Here is a 21,769-nt window from a genome sequence, read left to right as displayed (position 1 = left end):
ACCATGATGTTCAGCCATCCTTGGAGGGGAATTCCTACATGTTCTATGTCCATCTCTGTTCATTCCAATTGGGTATTTTAAGAGAGTTCTGACGAGTCAGCCTTTATGACCAGTCAGGTGAACAAACCAATTTTTCAGGTACATATCTGAGCAGTTTCATGGAGTCCCATGGGTTAACCATCACACGTCTAGATAGTCCCAGCTCTTGTTTCTAGTCTCATCTTCTGTAACTTCCCCCACCTACGCTCCCATCACACTCAATCTATCAGTCCCTGAGCAGAACTAGCCCTTTCCCAACTCTGCTGCTTTTGTAACAAAACTGATCACTTGCTATCACTTCTCAGTGCAGCCTGGCCCAACTCCCTTAGGCAGAATAGTTGCTCTTATCTTTTGTCCTGTAAACAATAGTACTGGTTTATTTACTTAAATTTTGTTCTACCTGTATACTGTGAGCTCCTGAAGGGCAAGTACTTCTCTCAGTCATCTTTATATCAACTGGCAAACAGTAAACGCTTAAATAAATTAATGTAAAAATAGAGCCCTTGATTGAAAGTAATATTATTAGAGCAGACAACTGAGAAATCAAGAAGGGATAGAAAGGTGCTTTCACATTCTGGCAGGGATGGCAAATACCTGGCATTATCCATGCCACAGTTCTTCCACTTCTTGCCCATTGCTGACATGAATAATCAGTCATACTACTCTCTTCTGTCAAGTCTAAACTTGGCCTCAAAAATCTTTTTACTTTCTAGGTAACCGAGTGCTCAGTTGGAACACCAGATAAAATTTATTCCCATCCCAGCTACAGAGAATTAAAGTATTCAGCAGACGGTATTAAAACCTACCGTTAAATGGCTTTCTGCCCACAATTCCTTGACCATAGAGAAAAAGACATGCTTTTAATAGGACAGAATTCAATTTATACAATCTCTTAATTCCATCAATATAACATATATAGCCTCCCCACAGGAGGAACAAAGTACATAAAGTTGAAGTTCTTTACTTGCTACAAAGGAGATACGTTATTTTTTTTGTCCACTAAATTATTAATTGCCCAACTATTTGAAATAACAGTAATAGAAGCATACTTGTTGAAGTTTATGAGGTATAGAAAAGCAGTCTTCGGTGCTGGCCCATTCCAATGGATGGTGTAGCCCTTCTCCAGCATGATCACAGGCTGGTACTGTGGAAAGGTTGCCTTCTGGTTAATTCCCCGGAGCACCATAGGGTAGGCTGGATACTCATCTCGTGTGATGGTCATAGTCAGATTCTGAGTGCTCCATGTCTGCACATAGACCTTCAAAACGAAATTAAGGATTAAAGGGAAGAGAATGAAAATTTAAATAGCTAAAGAAAACATATCTAGCACAAAGTCAAACGTCTCTACTTTCAAAGAGAGATTCTATGATCCGTGCCAGACTGACTGAGTAGTAGCCAACTTCATCCTAAGCTCCACTTACAATGAAGCCTGCTTAAGCTGAAATAGTAAAAACAGACCATGTGTTCTGGTAGCCAAGATCTTCATCATCCCTTCCACAACAGGCCAGCTTATTCGTTAGAATATAAAACCTTTGTGGGTTTACATAGCCTGTCAAAGAAATCCCTCAATCTGAAGTACACACATACAAAAAATTAGTACATTAATGTGAAAACTGATACCCTCTAGTCAAATCTGAAAGACTTTCCTCTGAAATAAGAGATGGAAATTTAAAATATCTCAGAGCTTTGGCTTTCAATTTTCCATGACCTACATCAGCCCAAGAAGTCATTTTCCACCCATTAAAAAAAAAAAAAAAGTTATAAAGTGTTCTGCAAAAACTGGAAAAACATATTAAACTGAGGCAGATTTGAAAGCCCTAAATTTATTCCAGTGGCATTTGAGCCCCATACTGTGCCAAAACAAAATCTTCCCCAAATGCATCCTCCAAAGAACAAACCTCAGAACAATTTCCTAAAACAAATCAGTATCGTGTAACAGAATTCCCCAGAAGTATTAAAACATTTGCAGAATGTTGCATTTAATCCACACTACTTCTCTATGTTTTCTGTTTCTCTGATTTCTGCAGTTTTATCCATATTGATTCCTCAATTATAAATTCTTTGAGCCAGAAAGTCTCCTTAACTCTCATTCATGTTTGACTATAGTACTCTTCTCTACTGACACCACTTAAAGATTAAAATAGAGATAGGAATTTACTTATTTATTTATTTATTTTGCGGTACGTGGGCCTCTCACTGTTGTGGCCTCTCCCATTGCAGAGCACAGGCTCCGGACATGCAGGCTCAGCGGCCATGGCTCACGGGCCTAGCTGCTCCGTGGCACGTCGGATCTTCCTGGACCGGGGCACGAACCCGTGTCCCCTACATCGGCAGGTGGACTCTCAACCCCTGCGCCACCAGGGAAGCCCAGGAAATATATATTTTGGGACTACATTTAAATATATATGCTTAATATATTATATTTATTTATTCTTTATTTAAATGTTTATATTTGATCTGTATTTCATTATATAATAGGTTAAAATATAATAGAATACACCCCCGCACCAAACACATACATATATATATCCTGCCTTCTTCCAAATCCAAGAAGGATTTGAGGTGGCACATTCTCCTTATGTTACCACCTTTCTCCCTGAGCACCTCTACCCTTGGGTCAGCAAAGAGCAGACATCCCATTAAAATATATTTACAAATAGCTAAAGAATGATTATTCTATCTTGAGATCCAGTTGCTTCTACCTTTTGTTAAAAAAATACAGTATTATACATCATCCAAGAAATAACAAATGGCTACATATCTGGGCTCCCAGCCCAAATTCCAAATTCTCAGGAGAAAATTTCTGTCCTACCATTCCCAGAGCCGCCTGGGCAGTATTAGATACTTTTTTCTTTCTTCACCTTCAAATAAAAATAGAATTACTACTTTGCTTTTTAAGTTAGAAGTTATCAGGTTCACATTCTCAAATACCTTAGAAAATCCAAAGACTATATAGAGACATCTATAATAAAATATAAAGTTTTCATGAGTGAGCACATACCACTTTAAGACAGATACATGTACCTTTGAATACACATGGCTAGCAATTTAACTAAAACTGTAGCTACTAAAGAATTAAAAGCTTTTTTATCTTTGTTTTAATTCTAGAATTACTATATCTTCTTAGGCATTAATGAGTCAACTTAATTTTAGAGGGCAATTCTGGTTAAGAATAAAACGAATGGAAGAAGAAATCACATTTCCAACCACATTCTCTTCTTCTTTATTTTACTATAATTATTTCTCCATCCTTTCCTTGTCCTTCCCAGAACTTAGGCAAGTATGACTCCTCTCGCTCCCATGGGGATGAGAAATCCCACAACAAAGAAGCTAATACGCCATTAAAATAAACCAGAAAAGGCTCTCTAATCTTTACCCCTCTTAAGCCCTTTGTCTTGTCTATAAATGAGAATCTTTTTAAGGTTTTTTTTTTAATTTAAGAATCATAGCATTCTTTAACAGTCATGATTCAAAGTCTGAAGAGTAATAAAGAATTCTGCTCCAAGAAGCTCCCACTATAGAAAGCTTAGATGGTAGAAACCACATAAAACTCAGGGGGCTCAAGAAGTTGAAAAGCAGGAGCCACAAACACACCCTTGATGGGCAAAGTAGCCAGAGCTCAGTGGAGGGGCTCCGTCACAGAACTGGTCCTTCCCCAGGAAGAACCCACCCTGCAAATAAGAGCACTCAGCAGCACATTAACAAGGGAGGCTTCTTTCCTGCCTTTCAGGCTATCAGAGCCCAGTCTGCCTTGGAAGATACTTTGCTCTTCCTCTAATTCTCCTCTCCATGCTCCAATTATCCTTTTTCTCTTTTGCGGTATGCGGGCCTCTCACTGTTGTGGCCTCTACCGTGCGGAGCACAGGCTCCAGACGCACAGGCTCAGCGGTCATGCCTCACGGGCCCAGCCGCTCTGCGGCATGTGGGATCTTCCCGGACCAGGACACAAACCCGTGTCCCCTGCATCGGCAGGCAGACTCTCAACCACTGCGACACCAGGGAAGCCCCCCTCTATTCTTTTCTCTCTCTTAACATCTATTATTAAATATGACCATGTAATTCTCTAAAATATGGAAATAAAATTCTGCTCTCTTCAAAATTCTGGGCAACTGGTACCTCCATTCTGCAATCTGTCATCCATCAAATACCACTATTAAAATCATCTTTGCAACTTAGAGCCCTGCTCTTCAAATAATACTAATTGCAGCAAGCACTTCACTATGTGCTAGGCCACGGGTGAAATGCTTTACCAATACTCGTGCATTCTCTCCTCACAACAGCCATGTACGAGAGGATCTAATATTATCCTCACTGAGCAGAGGCACAGAGCAATTAATTAACTGACCCACCTCATATTAAAGGAAATAACAAAGCCAGAATTCAAACCCATGCAATCTGGTTCTGGCATCTGTGCTCTTAACATACTACCTCCCTAATCATTCCATCCTCTTATACTGGGCATCCAGTTAATAAACTGCACACTAGCTTAATGTTTTCAAAGAAGTGTTTCCCAATCTACATCATCCCCTTCATATTTTCATAGACATTATATCATAATATAATTTGCAGAATTTCCTTGGATTCCTTCCTTGTCCACTCATTCCAATTCCTAGCTCTGTTTCTGAGAACATCTCACTTTCCGTGTGATCTACTGATATTCTGCCTCACAAGTCAGAGTCCCTAATTTAGAGATAAAATAGAGATAATAACCCTGAAAGCAAAGAGTGAAACACCCTCTCAGGGGACACAGCTGTAGCACAGCAAAAAAACCTGGCCTAGGAACTCAGGACGTATGGGTTCTCACCCCAACTACAATACAACCATATTTAACCAAGAGCAAGTTATCTTACTTCTCTTGGGCTTACTTTTTCACTTTTAAATTGGTTTGGAGTGGGGGAACTTTAAATAAAATTCTGTGAGTCTATGATTCCTAATGAATTTTTTTCTTTTATTTTCCCTAAAGAACCGCCCAAAAAACCCATGCTTTGGAAAGTATCAATCATCCCAAAGAGAGTACTCCTCACAGAAGCAGTGCTGTCAGGAGCTGGTAAGGAATCAGGCATCATGATGTGTTCTGGCCTACCTGGGCATAGTTCCCACTGCACACCACTGCATTCCATTTGGTAACATTTACACAGCTTGGATGGCGGATCAGGTAGTTGTCAATTCTTCCCACGTAAACATCCTTGTATCCTGTCACAGAGCCATCAATGTCATGGAATATGGAGTTCTTATCACCATCTAGCTCACAATCTTCAAACCAGGGACCAGGTTTTCCAAAGAAGACATTGAGAGACACCTGAAAACAATGAAAAACAGGGACATCATAAAATGAGGGCTCCTGCCATGTTAGCCAGCATTCCCTGCAAGGACCCAACTTCATATCCATTACAATTACTTTAAGGTTAAAGCAGTTCTGGGTCACAGCATAATTGTCAACTAACATTTTTGATTAATTATGACATGCACGGGGAAAAAAATTTCCCAAAGCCTTGTAGAGTTCAAGCAGCAAGCGTTCAATTTCATCTTTGGTGTTTTCCCTTTTTTTAACTTAAAAACTATTACCTATTCCCCAGATAAAACTAATCCATGGTAAGAGAAACTAGAATAGTTGTGGGAAGGGGAACTATGCAGTCATATGTATTTGTTAAAACTTATAAACTTTATACTTAAGATCTCTGCGTTTCCCTGTATGCAAACCATACCTCAATTAAATAAAAATCTATTATAAGTTCTATCTCCTGAGCTAATCATTTTATTTCACTCCAAATGCTTTAGTTAACTTGTTAATGACTCCTCCCACCAAAAAGTAAGTACAGTTCCAAACTAAAACACAATCTAAGTGTTGCCTTGGTATGGCTGCACGACTCACTACAACTTGTTGAAAAGTGTGTGTTATCTTCTCTCTCCCTCAACGTAGACCAAGTCCAGCTCAGTAATTTTCATGTCGGGTAATGTTAATTCAATGCCCTTATCGAACACATAGTACACAGCTGCAAAGCAGGCTGCAGGTTACATGCTTTATAATCTTTAGCTGCTTCTTATTAGTGGTAAGTTACTAATGTTATTCAAGCCATGCAGATACACCTCTATAACGCTTTTATTGGGAAGTCTTAAAATCAGCTGAACATCTAAATGATAAGCAGCTCAATGGAAAATCAGTGATGTGTGGGACAAGTGGCTCTAAATTCTTAGTTCTAGGCTCTTTTCTCTTTTTCCTTATACCTCCTATGGTTAAATCTAAAAGAAGTCTAGGGCATACTGTCCACCTTTTTAGGAATAACAAATATGACAGACCATTCCCTTTATGAATGGTTTCAGAGCATTGCCACGTTAGAGAATTCTAGGCTGATGAAACACTGAAACACTAAACTTAAACAGCATGGATTCTCTTAGGCTGTTAGAACTCTAGAACTCTGCAACAAACGAAACATCTAAAAACTTTTTTTTTCAGTATGACCATGTCAGTGATCACCAAACTCTGTGAATGGGGAGAGCCACGTGGGCAGTAAGCGAACATCTAACCTCTACACTGGAGAGGTAATCCAAGAACCACCCTATTTATTTACGTGGGACCCTATCCACAGTGTAGCTCTTCCTCTTCCCCTGGAGTTATGTGGCCTAGAAGAGAACCAGTCAACCAAGCTGGCAACCCAGCTTGCACGTGTGCCTCTGTTCCATGCCTCAGCTATTCATGAAAACCACATATAGACTTTGGTAAACTATCTTAAGTTCTCTTTAAACTGGGCAACCACAGAGTTTGCCTGTGGACGTGAATGAGAGAACTACGAGCCACCTTCCAACTGTGGCTGTGTCTGTGGGAGCAGAAAGCAATACGGTCTGAGGCTCAATCTCTACACCACTGTCATCTTAGAAGTGGAAAGATGGGGTGAGGCTGGGAGTATATAATCAGATTGTCCTGTGTTTTAATGGTAAAGAGGGTACTGACGAAACTACTAAGAAAACTATTCCTGTGGCCTACGGCATTGTAAACAATTATCTCTAAGTCTTCTTTGCAATCTTCATAAAACCCTTCCAATAGTTCATATAAGAAATAACCTCATTTGTTTCATATCACCTCACTATTCCTCTTCTTTCCCAATCTTTTATCCTCTAGTTCCCCAGAAGAATAGACCCCAGAAAAGTAAAATACCAGGTAAAACCCAAATCTCTTCATGGATTATTATACTGAATTTCTACAAATTATATGTCCTCTTGTTCCTATGAAATTCTACAATTCCCATCCCCGTGTCATCACTTTAAGTCATTTTCCTTTTGAAGATATCACCAGAATATCAGAAATACCCCAGGTCACATGGGACTTCTGTTCTCACCTTGAACTCAGCAGGACAGAGTACCTGGAATTAGGAGTTGCTCTTGCATAGATTTCTCCTCCCAATCGTAAAAACTCAGTGCGAACCCTTCGTTTGTGTTTTCGTCTTTGGAAATGTGCCATCCCTCTTCTACCCACCATACTCACTGTGTAGGAACCATGAGAACATACTTACATGTGGACCAAACTTCACAAGGGAGATGTTATTCCTGGGGGTTATCTGCCAAGAATTCTTCATGAGGAAGCCAATAGCACTGGTATGCCTATCTGGAGTTGGCACATATTGTTTGAAAGTGCACCTGGTGACATGAATGGGCCCATCATAGATCTGAAAGCCTCTAATTGGGAATGTCCTGTTGAGATACAAGATTTTGTTTAATGCATATGGGCCCGTCCCTTTAACAGCACTTCACTTGCGTACTTGTTTTATAAATACTGTTGAATATCCCATATACACCAAGCACAATTCTAGGATACAGTGGTAACCAAGCAAGAGCTCCAATCAAATGAAACCTACACTGCAGTGAGAAAGGCAAACAGAAAAACAATGGACAATTTCAGATAATAAGTGCTTGAAGAAAGTAAAGACATGGTAATACAATAGACTGGGTAGAAGAGAGATGCTATTTTGGATAGAATGGAGGCTTGTCTGAAAAGGTGACTTGGCTTCCTTGAATCAACTCAGTTAAGATCTTTTCTTTGATAACTCATACACTTTAGCTTTAGTTCCAAAATCTCTAGCATGAGAACAAAAGACAAATCTGTGCTTAAACAGAGAGAACCTCCTTTCAAGCCACTAAATGATAGTAGGAAGGAGAAATGATATGCTTAAAAGTACAAAAGTGTAAGTCTGCAAGGTTTACTATGTCAAAGGGGATGGCTAGATTGAGAAATTCGTTTTATTCATTTTACTCCTTTCTGTTCCAACACAACTCCTTAACCTACTAATCATATATTATTAACCGTAATTAACGTACAAAACCCATAATATTCTGGATCCCTTAGGTTTTTCCCCTATTACGCTCTTAATGGCATTGCAGAGGACTTCTATAGCAACTAATTAGTTTACAGCTTGGTGGTGTTTTACAATAAAAACATAGATGCTAGCAAGCAAATCAAATAGCCTACTTAAAAATCTATGCCTCTAGACATATATACACTACCAAACGTAAGATAGATAGCTAGTGGGAAGCAGCCGCAAAGCACAGGGAGATCAGCTCGATGCTCTGTGACCACCTAGAGGGGTGGGATAGGGAGGGTGGGAGGGAGGGAGATGCACGAGGGAAGAGATATGGGGACATATGTATATGTATAACTGATTCACTTTGTTATAAACCAGAAACTAACACACCATTGTAAAGCAATAATACTCCAATAAAGATGTAAAAAAAAAAAAAAATCTATGCCTCCTGATGTTTTTCCAAGGATACATCACAAAACGGTCCTCTGCCATAGAAAAGGTTGTAAAGATACAGTAAAATAAAAACTGGATCCATTGACCAACTAGGAATCTTCATTTCGAAAATTCCTCCTTGGCAAAGAAGCAATAGCATTTTGAAATAAAACTAAAGGCCAGTGTAAAATAAAAATAATGGAATTGAATTGGCCACCATTTTTACTGCAGCCCATACCCAACTAATACAGCCTTTTTTCTTTAATTTACATATTAGAAGAGGCAGCTTTAGCCTAATTGTAAAGAGCAGAGCACTGAAGCCAAACTAACAGGGTTCGAGTCCCACCTTAGCTATTTTTAGTAAGTTACTCACTTATAAAGCAGGATGATGACAGCACCTACCTCACTGGGCTTTGCAAGGATTAACTGAATAATAAAGTATTTTAGAACAGGGCCTGATACATCATAAGCATTTAATAAATGTTTGCCATTAAAAATCCATGAAGTTCCTGTCCCAGTGGCTTCCACAGTCTAACAGGAGTTCTACACATAGCATAGCATATAGTAAAGACGTTCAATATTTCCCAACAACAAACACAGGCAAGAGGAGCCAAGCATAGACTGCCCTTTGCCAGAAGCTAGTTAAGCCCTTCGGCCAACATTCATTACCCGTCCCCCAAAGCCAACTATGTTTGCCCCATCCCCCTGACCTGTCCTAGCCCAATATCCAGACACAGGGTATAGCTTTAAGGGAATTGATGTTTGATAAGTTCTGACATTAGCTCCAATGTAAGGCCTTTAGAACACTAGTTTTTCTCTACCTGGTTTTCCTGCGAGTAAAATGACAACTCCAAACTGTGTCTCAGAACTGAGGTACAGATTAATTAGGTAATAGTTCCCTAAAAGTTCTGAAGAATCTTTCTAGTACTAAGTACTATTTTAATGACTGTGATTATTTTGGAAGAAAACATGCCAAAAGTCTACCCCCATACCCTTTCAACATCTGAAACACTGTTAATTATACACCTGTGGTTAGGTTTTGAGTCAGCTTTGGCATCTATCACCTCATTTTCTAGGACTCTTTTCAATAGGTAGTTTCCTTTTTCCAGTGGCTATTTCTGAAAACTAGCATCACATATTGAGGGAAAACTGACTCAATGTCCATAGTTTATGGTTTGGCAGTTCTCTCAAGAAAGAAAAAAAAAAGATTACCAGCTTATATAAGGCCTTATACAGGAAGGATAAACAAGATAGGTTCCTTCATTATAAAATTGATAATGAAATCTATAAAGTGTTTAATAGTTAACGCTCCAGAATTCCAGAGGATAATACACACAATAGTAATAGCAATAATAACAACAAGAATAATAGTTTTAATAATAATAAGGTCGGAAAAGTGTCACAGTGGGAACCAATCGATACAGGATTATTACAGAAACTTTTGTAAGGGGGTTAGGTTTTCATTTATTGTTTAAATTTAACACTCCTCTGATAAAGCAATGCTTACCTGTTCCTGGGTAACGTCCGAGGCTTCTGGTCTATTCCTCCAGTGCCTACATACTTGTTCTGACCACCCTGAAATCCGTAATTCCTGCTCTCCCCAATAAAGAGAGATTCAGATACCTCTTGGCTGGAACCTTCATCACTTGGGAAGCTTCCGTCACTGTTAAAATGAGAATAATCATTAACCACACATCTCTAGGAAATTTAAATTGACCCTCAAATGAAGGCAAGCTATAACTTTAAAAACCTAAAAATTGTCAAGGTAGCCAGTAGCTTTTTCTGATACGTATTAGTGAGTCATCAAAAGGTGCCTCAAAATTGAACATACCTCTTATAAATTAATATGTGCTTGGCAAATTAGATTTAAACAAATGAGATTTAATTTACAGGAACAACTAATTATTTCAGTACCAAGCAACAATACTGCAAATGAGGAGAATAAACTTGCCCTGGACAATAATTAGAGGACAAGCATGTTTAAGATGGCAATGAGAATAACTGTTATCTGGAGAAAAATATATAACATAAAAAGTTTAGTTCTTAAAGACCACTGTGAAATTAGACCAACTTCTAAGAAAGAAAATATTTAATCTGCTCCCAACTTTTACTCCCTTCCTCTTTATTCCCCTACTTTTTAAGATCTTTAATCTAAAGATCAAGTGTTTTCTTTTAAGCAAAAAATATGGTGGGCCTACCCTTCTGTGTAATTCCAGCTAGATTCATCTCCTACTTTGGTATAAATTCAATTAATCAATAAAAATGTATTTTTGGCCCTAAAGTGGCATCAGGAAGTGAGTGCTAATTTTTTTAATGTTAATAAATAATATAACATTCCTGTGTTATCAAAAAATATATATCAAGGTTATTCTACCTTACAGCTTTAAAATAATCAGGTAAGTATTTTTTAAAGTAATTACAAACCTGGCAAAGGTCAGTCCTATTCCATTATCTGCAAATCTATAAGAAAAAAGAGAATGAGGGAACATTTTAATTTATATTTTAATTTATTTTATTTATTTATTTTATTTAATTTATTTAATTTATATATTTAATTTATCACATCATATAAGAAGAGGTAATTCTCTCAAAATATTTAATTGTCATAAAATCCAGGAAGTTCCAGTAATGTTTACTGTCCAAGACTACACCAAAATTTCACTTTCCAATAATGAAAAGCATAGGCTCCACAGTGAAGCCACCTGGTTCCAATCTCAGCTTTACCTATTACTGGCTGTGTGACCTTGGGCAAGTTATTCAACCTGTTTGCCCCTCAGTTTTCTCACCTAAAGGTTGAAATAATAATATAAGCTTCCTCAGAGTATACTTGAAAGCATTAAAATGCTAATTAGTGTCAACTATTTAGAACAATGTCTGGCACAGAGTAAGCAGCAGGTAAGTGTTAGCTATAATTATAATTTTTATCATTATACTTGGCCCCTATATCTGTGGGTTCTGCACCCACAGATTCAACCAACTGTGGATCAGAAATATTAAACAAAAAATTCTGGAAAATTCCAAAAAGCAAAACTTACATTTGTCCAGTGCTGGCAACTATTTACATAGCATTTACATTGCATTTACAACTATTTAGATAGCATTTACATTGTCTTGGATATAATAAGTAATAGAGATGATTTAAAGTATACAGGAGGATGTGTGTAGGTTATATGCAAATACTATGCCATTTTACATAAGGAACTTGAGCATCAAGATTTTGGTACCCATGGGGAGTCCTGGAACCAATCCCCCACGGATACCAAGGAACGACTAATTTTTAACAATCAGATCATGGTATTCTCTTCAAAACTTTTCAACAGGACTTCCCTGGTGGCACAGTGGTTGAGAGTCCGCCTGCCGATGCAAGGGACATGGGTTCATGCCCCAGTCCAGGAAGATCCCACATGCCGCGGAGCGGCTGGGCCCGTGAGCCATGGCCACTGAGCCTGCGCGTCCGGAGCCTGTGCTCCGCAGTGGGAGAGGCCACAATAGTGAGAGGTCGGCGTACCGCAAAAAAAAAAAAAAAAACTTTTCAACATTAATACCCAAGCTATTTCTACAGATTTTATACAATATCCATTTTTTTTGCAATGATACAAGTCAGAGATGATGGTAAAATGCCAAGCAGCTAATGTCAGTACCAGCCAGAAAAAAACATTTTTCTAGACTCCTGAACACCAAATCTTACCTCAACATACATCAGACTTCTCCTAAAATTATACAAATGGAAAAGAAGTGAGATGCTTACTGCCTCAAGTCATGTTAAGACATAAGTCAACAGACTTATTAAGGGAGAATTCAAAACTTTTGTTTTGAATGGCAGTGGAAGAGCATCAGGAAACTGAGTTTCCAAAAGGAAGGAAAAAAATGCAGGTAGTTTCAAAATCTTTATTTAGCTCTCTGACATAGACCATGTTTGTTACATAAAGTTAAAGTCCCAGTTTCTGTTTAATCTCATCAAAAAGCTCTCATGTCACCAGACAAGTTCAGTTCCAATATAAGCAGCAGAATGAGACAATTCCAAACATTTGCAGTCAGTTAATGCTGGCATATTTCCTCAGAGCTTTTCTATTAGTAATGATACTATGATTCCAGAAACTCCACTGTACTTTCAGTCTACTGGGTTTTTTAAAAAGCCTTAAAAAATAAATACATCAGTGTCATCAGATAATAATTTCATAGACAATACCCACGCTGAATTCTGAACGACAATGTCTCCTCCTCTGACCCAAGCTCCGTTATCATTATTTTTAAAAGCAATGAGCCTGTCAATTAAAGCAGCAACACGTGGCTTTTCAGGGTCTGCATCCTGATGAGGCCGAAACCTTGGGGTTAGGAGAAAAAAAAAAGGATTTTTAAAAAGAGTAATGAAAAGGCAATGTAAATAAGCTACTTACGACTATAAACTTAAGTGTCAAAAAGCAGAATTTAACTTTGAACAAAACTAAACTTAAAAAAAAACTCCTTAAGACACAACTTAATTATTTACATTTCAAATATTGAAAAAAAATACAAATTTGCAGAGAACTGCTTTCATATTTCATAGTTTATTTTTAATCAATTTATATTATAAAAGGGACATTACAGAACACTCTAAGCACTGAAACCATTTCAAAAATAAACAGAGGGCTTCCCTGGTGGCGCAATGGTTGAGAGTCCGCCTGCCGATGCAGGAGACACGGGTTCGTGCCCCGGTCTGGGGTGGGGGCGGGCCGTGAGCCATGGCCGCTGAGCCTGCGCATCCGGAGCCTGTGCTCCGCAACGGGAGAGGCCACAACAGTGAGAGGCCCGCATACCACAAAAAAATAAAAAAATAAACAGAAAAACCTCAGACCAGGAAATATAGTATGTTTTCACAAATTCTCAAGCTACATGATATTAATATAAACTTACTGAGAAAATTAATCATATATTTCAACATACATATATGTGAAGCAGAGTATTATTTGAGTTGTGTGCTGGTGAAATGCTTTAGATAGAGAGAAAACTGGATTCAATATCTTTAAAAAGCCTAAATTTTAAATAGATTATACTTATGGAATATTATTCAGCCATAAAAAAGAATGAAATTCTGCCATTTGCAATGTGGATGGTCCTAAAGGGTATTCTACTTAGTGAAATAAGTCAGACAGAGAAAGACAAATACTCTATATTATCACTTATAAGTGTAACCTAAAAAATAAAACAAACAAATGAATATAACAAAACAGAAACAGACTCACAGACACAGAGAACAAACTACTAGTTACCAGTGAGGAGAGAGTAGATGGGGGGGCAACATTAAGGGTATGGGATTAAGACATACAAACTACTATGTATGAAATAAATAAGCAACAAGGATATATTGTACAGCACAGGGAAATCTAGCTATTCTTTTATATAACTTTAAATGGAGTATAATCTATAAAAATATTGAATCACTATGTTGTACACCTGAAACTAATATTGTAAATCTACTATAATAAAAAATATAAAGAAAAATGTATCAGCACTTAAAAAAAGATTGTATTGCATTGACTTATTAATTATAAAGACTGAATGTTACTTTTTCTTTCTTGTCCTTGTAAAATATTTACAAGGACCTTATTGAAAAGGCAAAAAAAATTGGTATCAAAAACTGTTAACCAGGGGCTTCCCTGGTGGCGCAGTTGTTGAGAGTCCGCCTGCTGATGCAGGGGACACGGGTTTGTGCCCCGGTCCAGGAAGACCCCACATGCCGTGGAGTGGATGGGCCTGTGAGCCATGGCCGCTGAGCCTGCGCGTCCGGAGCCTGTGCTCCACAACGGGAGAGGCCACAACAGTGGGAGGCCCGCGTACCACAAAAAACAAAACAAAACAAAACAAAACAAAAAAAACTGTTAACCAGGGAGATTGGTTCAAGATGGCGGAGTAGAAGGACGTGCGCTCACTCCCTCCTGCGAGAGCAACGGAATCACAACTAACTGCTGAACAATCAATGACAGGAAGACAATGGAACTCACCAAAAAGATACCCCACATCCAATGACAAACGAGAGGCCACAATGAGATGGCAGGAAGGGCTCAATCTCAAGAAAATCAAATCCTATAACTGCTGGGTGGTTGACTCAAAAACTGGAGTACACTTATACCAGAGAAGTCCACCCACTGGAGTGAAGGTTCTGAGTCCCACATCATGCTTCCCAAGCTGGAGGGCTGGCAACGGGAGGAGGAATTCCTAGAGAATCAGACTTTGAAGCCTAGCAGGATTTGACTGCAGGACTTTGACAGGACTGGGAGAAACAGAGACTCCACTCTTGGCGGGCACACACAAAGTAGTGTGCGCATCAGGACCCAGGGGAAGGAGCAGTGACCCCATAGGAGACTGAAGCAGACGTACCTGCTAGGGTTGGAGGGTCTCCTGCAGAGGCAGGGGGTGGCTGTGGTTCACCATGGGGACAAGGACACTGGCAGCAAAAGTTCTGGGAAGTACTCCTTGGTGTGAGCCCTCCCAGAGTCTGCCATTAGCCCCAGCAAAGTCCGGGTAGGGTTTAGTGTTGGGTTGCCTCAGGCCAAACAACGAACAGGGAGGGAACCCAGCTCCACCCATCAGCAGACAAAGCAGATTAAAGTTTTACTGAGCTGTGTCCACCAGAGCAACACCCAGCTCTACCCACCACCAGTCCCTCGCATCAGGAAACTTGCACAAGCCTCTTAGATAGCCTCATCCACCAGAGGGCAGACAGCTGAAGCAAGAAGAACTACAATTCTGCAGCCTGTGGAACGAAAACCACACTCACAGAAACAGGGACAAAATGAAAAGGCAGAGGACTGTGTAACAGATGAAGGAACAAGATAAAACCCCAGAAAACAACTAAATGAAGTGGAGATATGCAACCTTCTAGAAAAAGAATTCAGAATAATGATAGTGAAGATGATCCAGGACCTCAGAAAAAGAATGGAGGCAAAGATATAGAAGATGCAAGAAATGTTTAACAAAGTCAATAACTGAAATGAAAATTACACTAGAAGGAGTCAATAGCAGAATAACTGAGAAGAACGGATAAGTGACCTGGAAGACAGAACGGTGGAATTCACTGCCACGGAACAGAATAAAGAAAAAAGAATGAAAAGAAATGAAGACAGCCTAAGAGACCTCTGGGACAACATTAAATGCAACAACATTCACATAATACGGGTCCCAACACAGGAAGACAGAGAGGAAGGACGTGAGAAAATATTTGAAGAGATTATAGTTGAAAACTTCCATAACATGGGAAAGGAAATAGCCACCCAAGTCCAGGAAGTGCAGAGAACTCCACGCAGGATAAACCCAAGGAGAAACACAATGAGACACATAGTAATCAAATTCACAAAAATTAAAGAAAAATTATTGAAAGCAACAAGGGAGAAACAACAAATAACATACAAGGGAACTCCCATAAGGTTAACAGCTGATTTCTCAGCAGAAACTCTACAAGCCAGAAGGGAGTGGCATGATATATTTAAAGTGATGAAAGGGAAGAAACTACAACCAAGATTACTTAACTTGGCGAGGATCTCATTCAGATTTGACGGAGAAATCAAAAGCTTTACAGACAAGCAAAAGCTAAGAGAATTCAGCAACACCAAACCAGCTCTACAACAAATGCTAAAGGAACTTCTCTAGGCAGGAAACACAAGAGAAGAAAAGAACCTACAAAAACAAACCCAAAACAATTAAGAAAATGCTAATAGGAACATACATATCAATAATTACCTTAAACGTGAATGGATTAAACGTTCCAACCAAAAGACACAGGCTCGCTGAATGGATACAAAAACAAGACCCATATATATGCTGTCTACAAGAGACCCACTTCAGACCTAGGGACACATATGACTGAAAGTGAGGAGATGGAAAAAGAAATCCATGCAAATGGAAATCAAAAGAAAGCTGGAGTAGCAATACTCATATCAGATAAAATAGACTTTAAAATAAAGAATGTTACAAGGGACAAGGAAGGACACTAAATAATGATCAAGGGATCAATCCAAGAAGAAGATATAACAATTATAAATATATATGCACCCAACATAGGAGCACCTCAATACATAAGGCAACTGCTAACAGCTATAAAAGAGGAAATTGACAGTAACACAATAATAGTGGGGACATTAACACCTCACTTACACCAATGAACGGATCATCCAAACAGAAAATTAATAAGGAGACAGAAGCTTTAAGTGACACAATAGACCAGATAGATTTAATTGATATTTATAGGATATTCTATCCAAAAACAGCAGATTACACTTTCTTCTCAAGTGCACACAGAACATTCTCCAGGACAGATCACACCTTGGGTCACAAATCAAGCCTCAGTAAATTTAAGAAAATTGAAATCATAACAAGCACCTTTTCTGACCACAACACTATGAAATTAGAAATCAATTACAGGGGAAAAAAATGTAAAAAACACAAACACATGGAGGATAAACAGTATGTTACTATATAACCAAGAGATCACTGAAGAAATCAAAGAAGAAATCAAAAAATACCTACAGACAAACTACAATGAAAACACGATGATCCAAAACTTATGGGATGCAGCAGTTCTAAGAGGGAAGTTTATAGCAATACAAGCCTACCTCAAGAAACAAGAAAAATCTCAAATAAACAACCTAACCTTACACCTAAAGGAACTAGAGAGAGATGAACAAACAAAACCCAAAGTTTGTAGAAGGAAAGAAATCATAAAGATCAGAGCAGAAATAAACGAAGTAGAAAGAAAGAAAACAATAGCAAGGATCAATAAAACTAGAACATGGTTCTTTGAGAAGATAAACAAAATTGATAAACCATTAGCCAGACTCATCAAGAAAAAGAGGGAGAGGGCTCAAGTCAAAAAAATTAGAAATGAAAAAGGAGAAGTTAAAACAGACATCACAGAAATACAAAGCATCCTAAGAGACTACTATAAGCAACTCTATGCCAATAAAATGGACAACCTCAAAGAAATGGACAAATTCTTAGAAAAGCATAACCTTCCAAGACTGAACCAGGAAGAAATAGAAAATATGAACAGACCAATCACAAGTAATGAAATTGAAACTGTGATTAAAAATCTTCCAAAAAAAAAAAAAAAAACTTCCAACAAACAAGTCCAGGACCAGATGGCTTCACAGATGAATTCTATCAAACATTTAGAGAATAGATAACACCGATTCTTCTCAAACTCTTTCAAGAAATTGCAGAGGAAGGAACACTCCCAAACTCATTCTATGAGGCCACCATCACCCGGATACCAAAAACAGACAAAGATACTACAAGAAAACAAAAGGACAGACCAATATCACTGATGAATATAGATGCAAAAATCCTCAACAAAATACTAGCAAACAGAATCCAATAACACATTAAAAGGATCATGCACCATGATCAACTGAGATTTATCCCAGGGATGCAAGGATTCTTCAATATACGCAAATCAATCAATGTGATACGCCATATTAACAAATTGAAGAAGAAAAACCATATGATCATCTCAATAGATACAGAAAAAGCTTTTGACAAAATTCAACACCCATTTATGATAAAAACTCTCCAGAAAGTGGGCACAGAAGGAATCTACCTCAACATAATAAAGGCCATATACGACAAAGCCACGACAAACATCATTCTCAATGGTGAAAAACTGAAAGCATCTCCTCTGAGATCAGGAACAAGACAAGGATGTCCACTCTCACCACTACTATTCAACATAGCACAGGAATCAGAGAAGAAAAAGAAATAAAAGGAATATAAATTGGAAAAGAAGAAGTAAAACTGTCACTGTTTGTGATTAATCTCCAAAATATATAAACAGCTCATACAGCTCAATATTAAAAAAACAAACAACCCAAGCAAGAAATGGGCAGAAGACGTAAATAGACATTTCTCCAAAGAAGACACACAGATGGCCAAGAAGCACATGAAAAACTGTTCAACATCACTATTAGAGAAATGCAAATCAAAACTACAATGAGGTATCACCTCACACCATTTAGAATGGGCATCATGAGAAAATCTACAAACAACAAATGCTGGAGACGGTGTGGAGAAAAGGGAACCCTCTTGCACTGTTCGTGGGAATGTAAATTGATACAGCCACTATGGAGAACAGAATGGAGGTTCCTTAAAAAACTAAAAATAGAACTACCATATGACCCAGCAATCCCACTACTGGACATACACCCAGAGAAAACCATAATTCAAAAAGACACATGCACCCCAATGTTCATCACAGCACTATTTACAATAGCCAGGTCATGGAAGCAACCTAAAAGCCCATCAACAGACAAATGGATAAAGAAGATGTGGTACATATATACAATGGAATATTACTCAGCCATAAAAAGGAACGAAAGTGGGTCATTTGTAGAGAGGTGGATGCATCTAGAGACTGTCATACAGAGTGAAGTAAGTCAGAAAGAGAAAAACAAATATTGTATATTAACGTATACATGTGGAACCTAGAAAAATGGTGCAGATGAACCAGTTTGCAGGGTAGAAACTGATACACAGACGTAGAGAACAAACGTATGGACACCAAGGGGGCTAAGCGGTAGGGGTGTGTGTGTGCGATGAATTGGGAGATTGGGATTGACATGTATACACTGATGTGTATAAAATGGATAACTAATAAGAACCTGCTGTATAAAAAAATAAAATAAAATTCAAAATTTTTTTCTTAAACAGAAAACCCTGTTTACCGGGAATTCCCTGGCGGTTCAGTGGTTAGCACTCCACACTTCCACTGCAGGGGGCACGGGTTCGATCCCTGGTCGGGGAAGTAAGATCCCACATGCTATGCAGCATGGCACCCCTCCCACACCAAAAAAAACAACAAAAAAAACTCTGTCAACTGTAACAACTCAAATAATTCCATAAGGCCACCTAATTTTTAAAAAGATCATTTCCATCATAATCTTACAGAGCTGGGCAGGTGGGGAGAGAAAAAACTACACAGCTTTACAAAAACCATTTCAGCTGGTTGAGATTTTCAATCACACGTTAAAGAAACATCATTTGCACAAACATCACTATGAAAGTTGCTGGCACATGGTAGGTGATCATCACATATGCATGATTTGAGAAGCAGCTATGCCCAGAAGACAGCAAGTGCAAAGGTCCTTAGGCATGAGTGAGCTTGGCATATTCAAGGGACAATAAGCAGATTGGCTGGTAAGTAAGAACCAAGAGGGAGAGGATAGGCAGGAAGGCATGTGCCAGGCAAGGGTGTGGTTCTTTATTCTAAATGCAAAGGTAAAAGTAGAATGGTGGTTGCCAGGGGCTGGAGGGAGGAGGAAATGGCGAAGTGATAGTCAAAGGGGCACAAAAGGTTTAGTTATGTAAGATAAATAAAGTCTAGAGATCTACTCTACAGCATAGTGCCTATAGCTAAAAATACTGTATTGTATAATTAAAATTTGCTGAGAGTAGATCTTCAGGTAAGTGATCTTTCCACAAAAAATTTAATTTTTTTTAATTAAAAAAATAATGACCATAAAGGAGGTAGAAGGAAACTTTGGCAGGTGATGGATAAGTCTATGCCCTTGAGAGTTCATGGGTGTGTACTTATCTCCAAACTTACCGAGTTCTATACATTATATATGCACAGCTTTTTACATGTCAATCATACCTCAATAAAGCAGGTGGATAAATAAATGTGATGGAAAGTCATCAGAAACATGGAGTCAGGGCAGTGATATAACCGGATTTCACTTTTTAACTGGTCACTAGCTGCTACTTGGTGAAAGGATAATGGTGAACGGATGGTAAGGAGACCAATCTAGAAAGCGCTACATCCACCCTTAGATTGTGTACATAAGCCCTTACACTAAATGGCTCTGACCTAAGGGGTAAAAAGTCTGACTCTGAGCCACCACCCACTCTTCTGGCATTGTAGTTGCTGCCAAACAGCTTTGCAGTCATCACATAATATCAAGCAGATGGAAGAGTTCTGGTAAGGAAACTACACAATGTTCTAAAAGAAAGCCAAAAAGAAAAAAAAAAAAAAGTACAGTAAAGCAACATCTGATTTTCTGCTGTAGCCGTCTCATTTTTTCTGAAATTTCTATCCATATAAATCACTGACCACTTGCTCAGATAACCTTTATTTTTCATCCTCTTTCCCACTTGGTATGTAGAAAATGCAGTTAATTTTCTATCACCTTCATGTATAAGCCTTCAGCACACTTCCCAACTCTCCCTTAATTGTCCTCTGCTTTAAATGCACTAGTTGGTTCTCATGCTCTTTTACCCTTTTAGATGAAATTTCCCAATCTTAAACTGGGAGCTTTCTGGATTTAAAATATCCCGTCTTTGGATTCCTGTAATTTCATATCTTGAAGACACAAGGAAAGGCTCATCTGATTAACAATTAGGTTAACTTCCCCTTTGATGAATAGACTAAATATCTTCTGGATCCCATGAGTCTGATGTTTAATTCATGGGCTGGATTATTACTCATTTGTGTTTGAGTTTTATCATTTTTACTCATGTCTGAACTGCATGAATGCATGAGGGCATATCTTATACATTAGTTTATACAAAATTAAATGTATATACTAGCTGTCAAATGTCTTGTTACTCCTCTCCTATAATCAGTTCTTTTCAATAACAACTTCCAAATGGAGTCTAATTCCTTACCAATATGTATGTATTTATAAACTAGTAATAAAAGTAATAGAGAGCAGAGGAAAGAATACCATTATCATAATATCATACACTCACACACGGTAAAGAACTTCTTAGGCCACTATGAACAAGTTGTTTTATTGTCAAGTATAATGAAAATATCAATAGACTCTGAAATATATTTTCTCATCCATCCATTTATACACACACATGTAATTTTTTAAGGCAGATAAGAGAGTCAATTGTGCTGTGTATAAAGATTTTTCTGTTAATACTAACTTAGCAAAGTACACATTATTAGTTCTACCAGTTACAATAAACTCTTTTAAAAAGCAGCAGCAATCTTCTAGCAAAGTTTGTTTTGTCAGTTAATATTCTCTTTTTGG

The 21,769-nt window shown here is 38.2% G+C and overlaps 1 protein-coding gene across 4 annotated transcripts in view; it reads right to left on the bottom strand.

The window, feature by feature from the left end:
• The window catches only part of CEMIP2 (cell migration inducing hyaluronidase 2), a 77,951-nt gene that overhangs the window by 16,007 nt on the left and 40,175 nt on the right, over positions 1–21,769 (bottom strand). For all 4 annotated transcript variants that reach the window (XM_024738944.1, XM_024738943.1, XM_024738948.1 and 1 more), the window contains exons 13-18: positions 12,959–13,090; positions 11,190–11,225; positions 10,273–10,428; positions 7,548–7,725; positions 5,123–5,338; positions 1,089–1,297 (exon numbers count right to left, since the gene is read on the bottom strand). In XM_024738944.1, coding sequence (XP_024594712.1) covers positions 1,089–1,297; positions 5,123–5,338; positions 7,548–7,725; positions 10,273–10,428; positions 11,190–11,225; positions 12,959–13,090 — 927 coding nt within the window. The remainder of the gene's footprint in view (positions 1–1,088; positions 1,298–5,122; positions 5,339–7,547; positions 7,726–10,272; positions 10,429–11,189; positions 11,226–12,958; positions 13,091–21,769) is intronic.

Source organism: Neophocaena asiaeorientalis, unplaced genomic scaffold (assembly GCF_003031525.2).
Source record: "Neophocaena asiaeorientalis asiaeorientalis breed wild unplaced genomic scaffold, Neophocaena_asiaeorientalis_V1.1 scaffold249, whole genome shotgun sequence".
Classification (NCBI taxonomy): Eukaryota; Metazoa; Chordata; class Mammalia; order Artiodactyla; family Phocoenidae; genus Neophocaena; species Neophocaena asiaeorientalis.
Note: the sequence above shows the minus strand (reverse complement) of the source record. Positions and strands in the feature narration are given on the sequence as shown.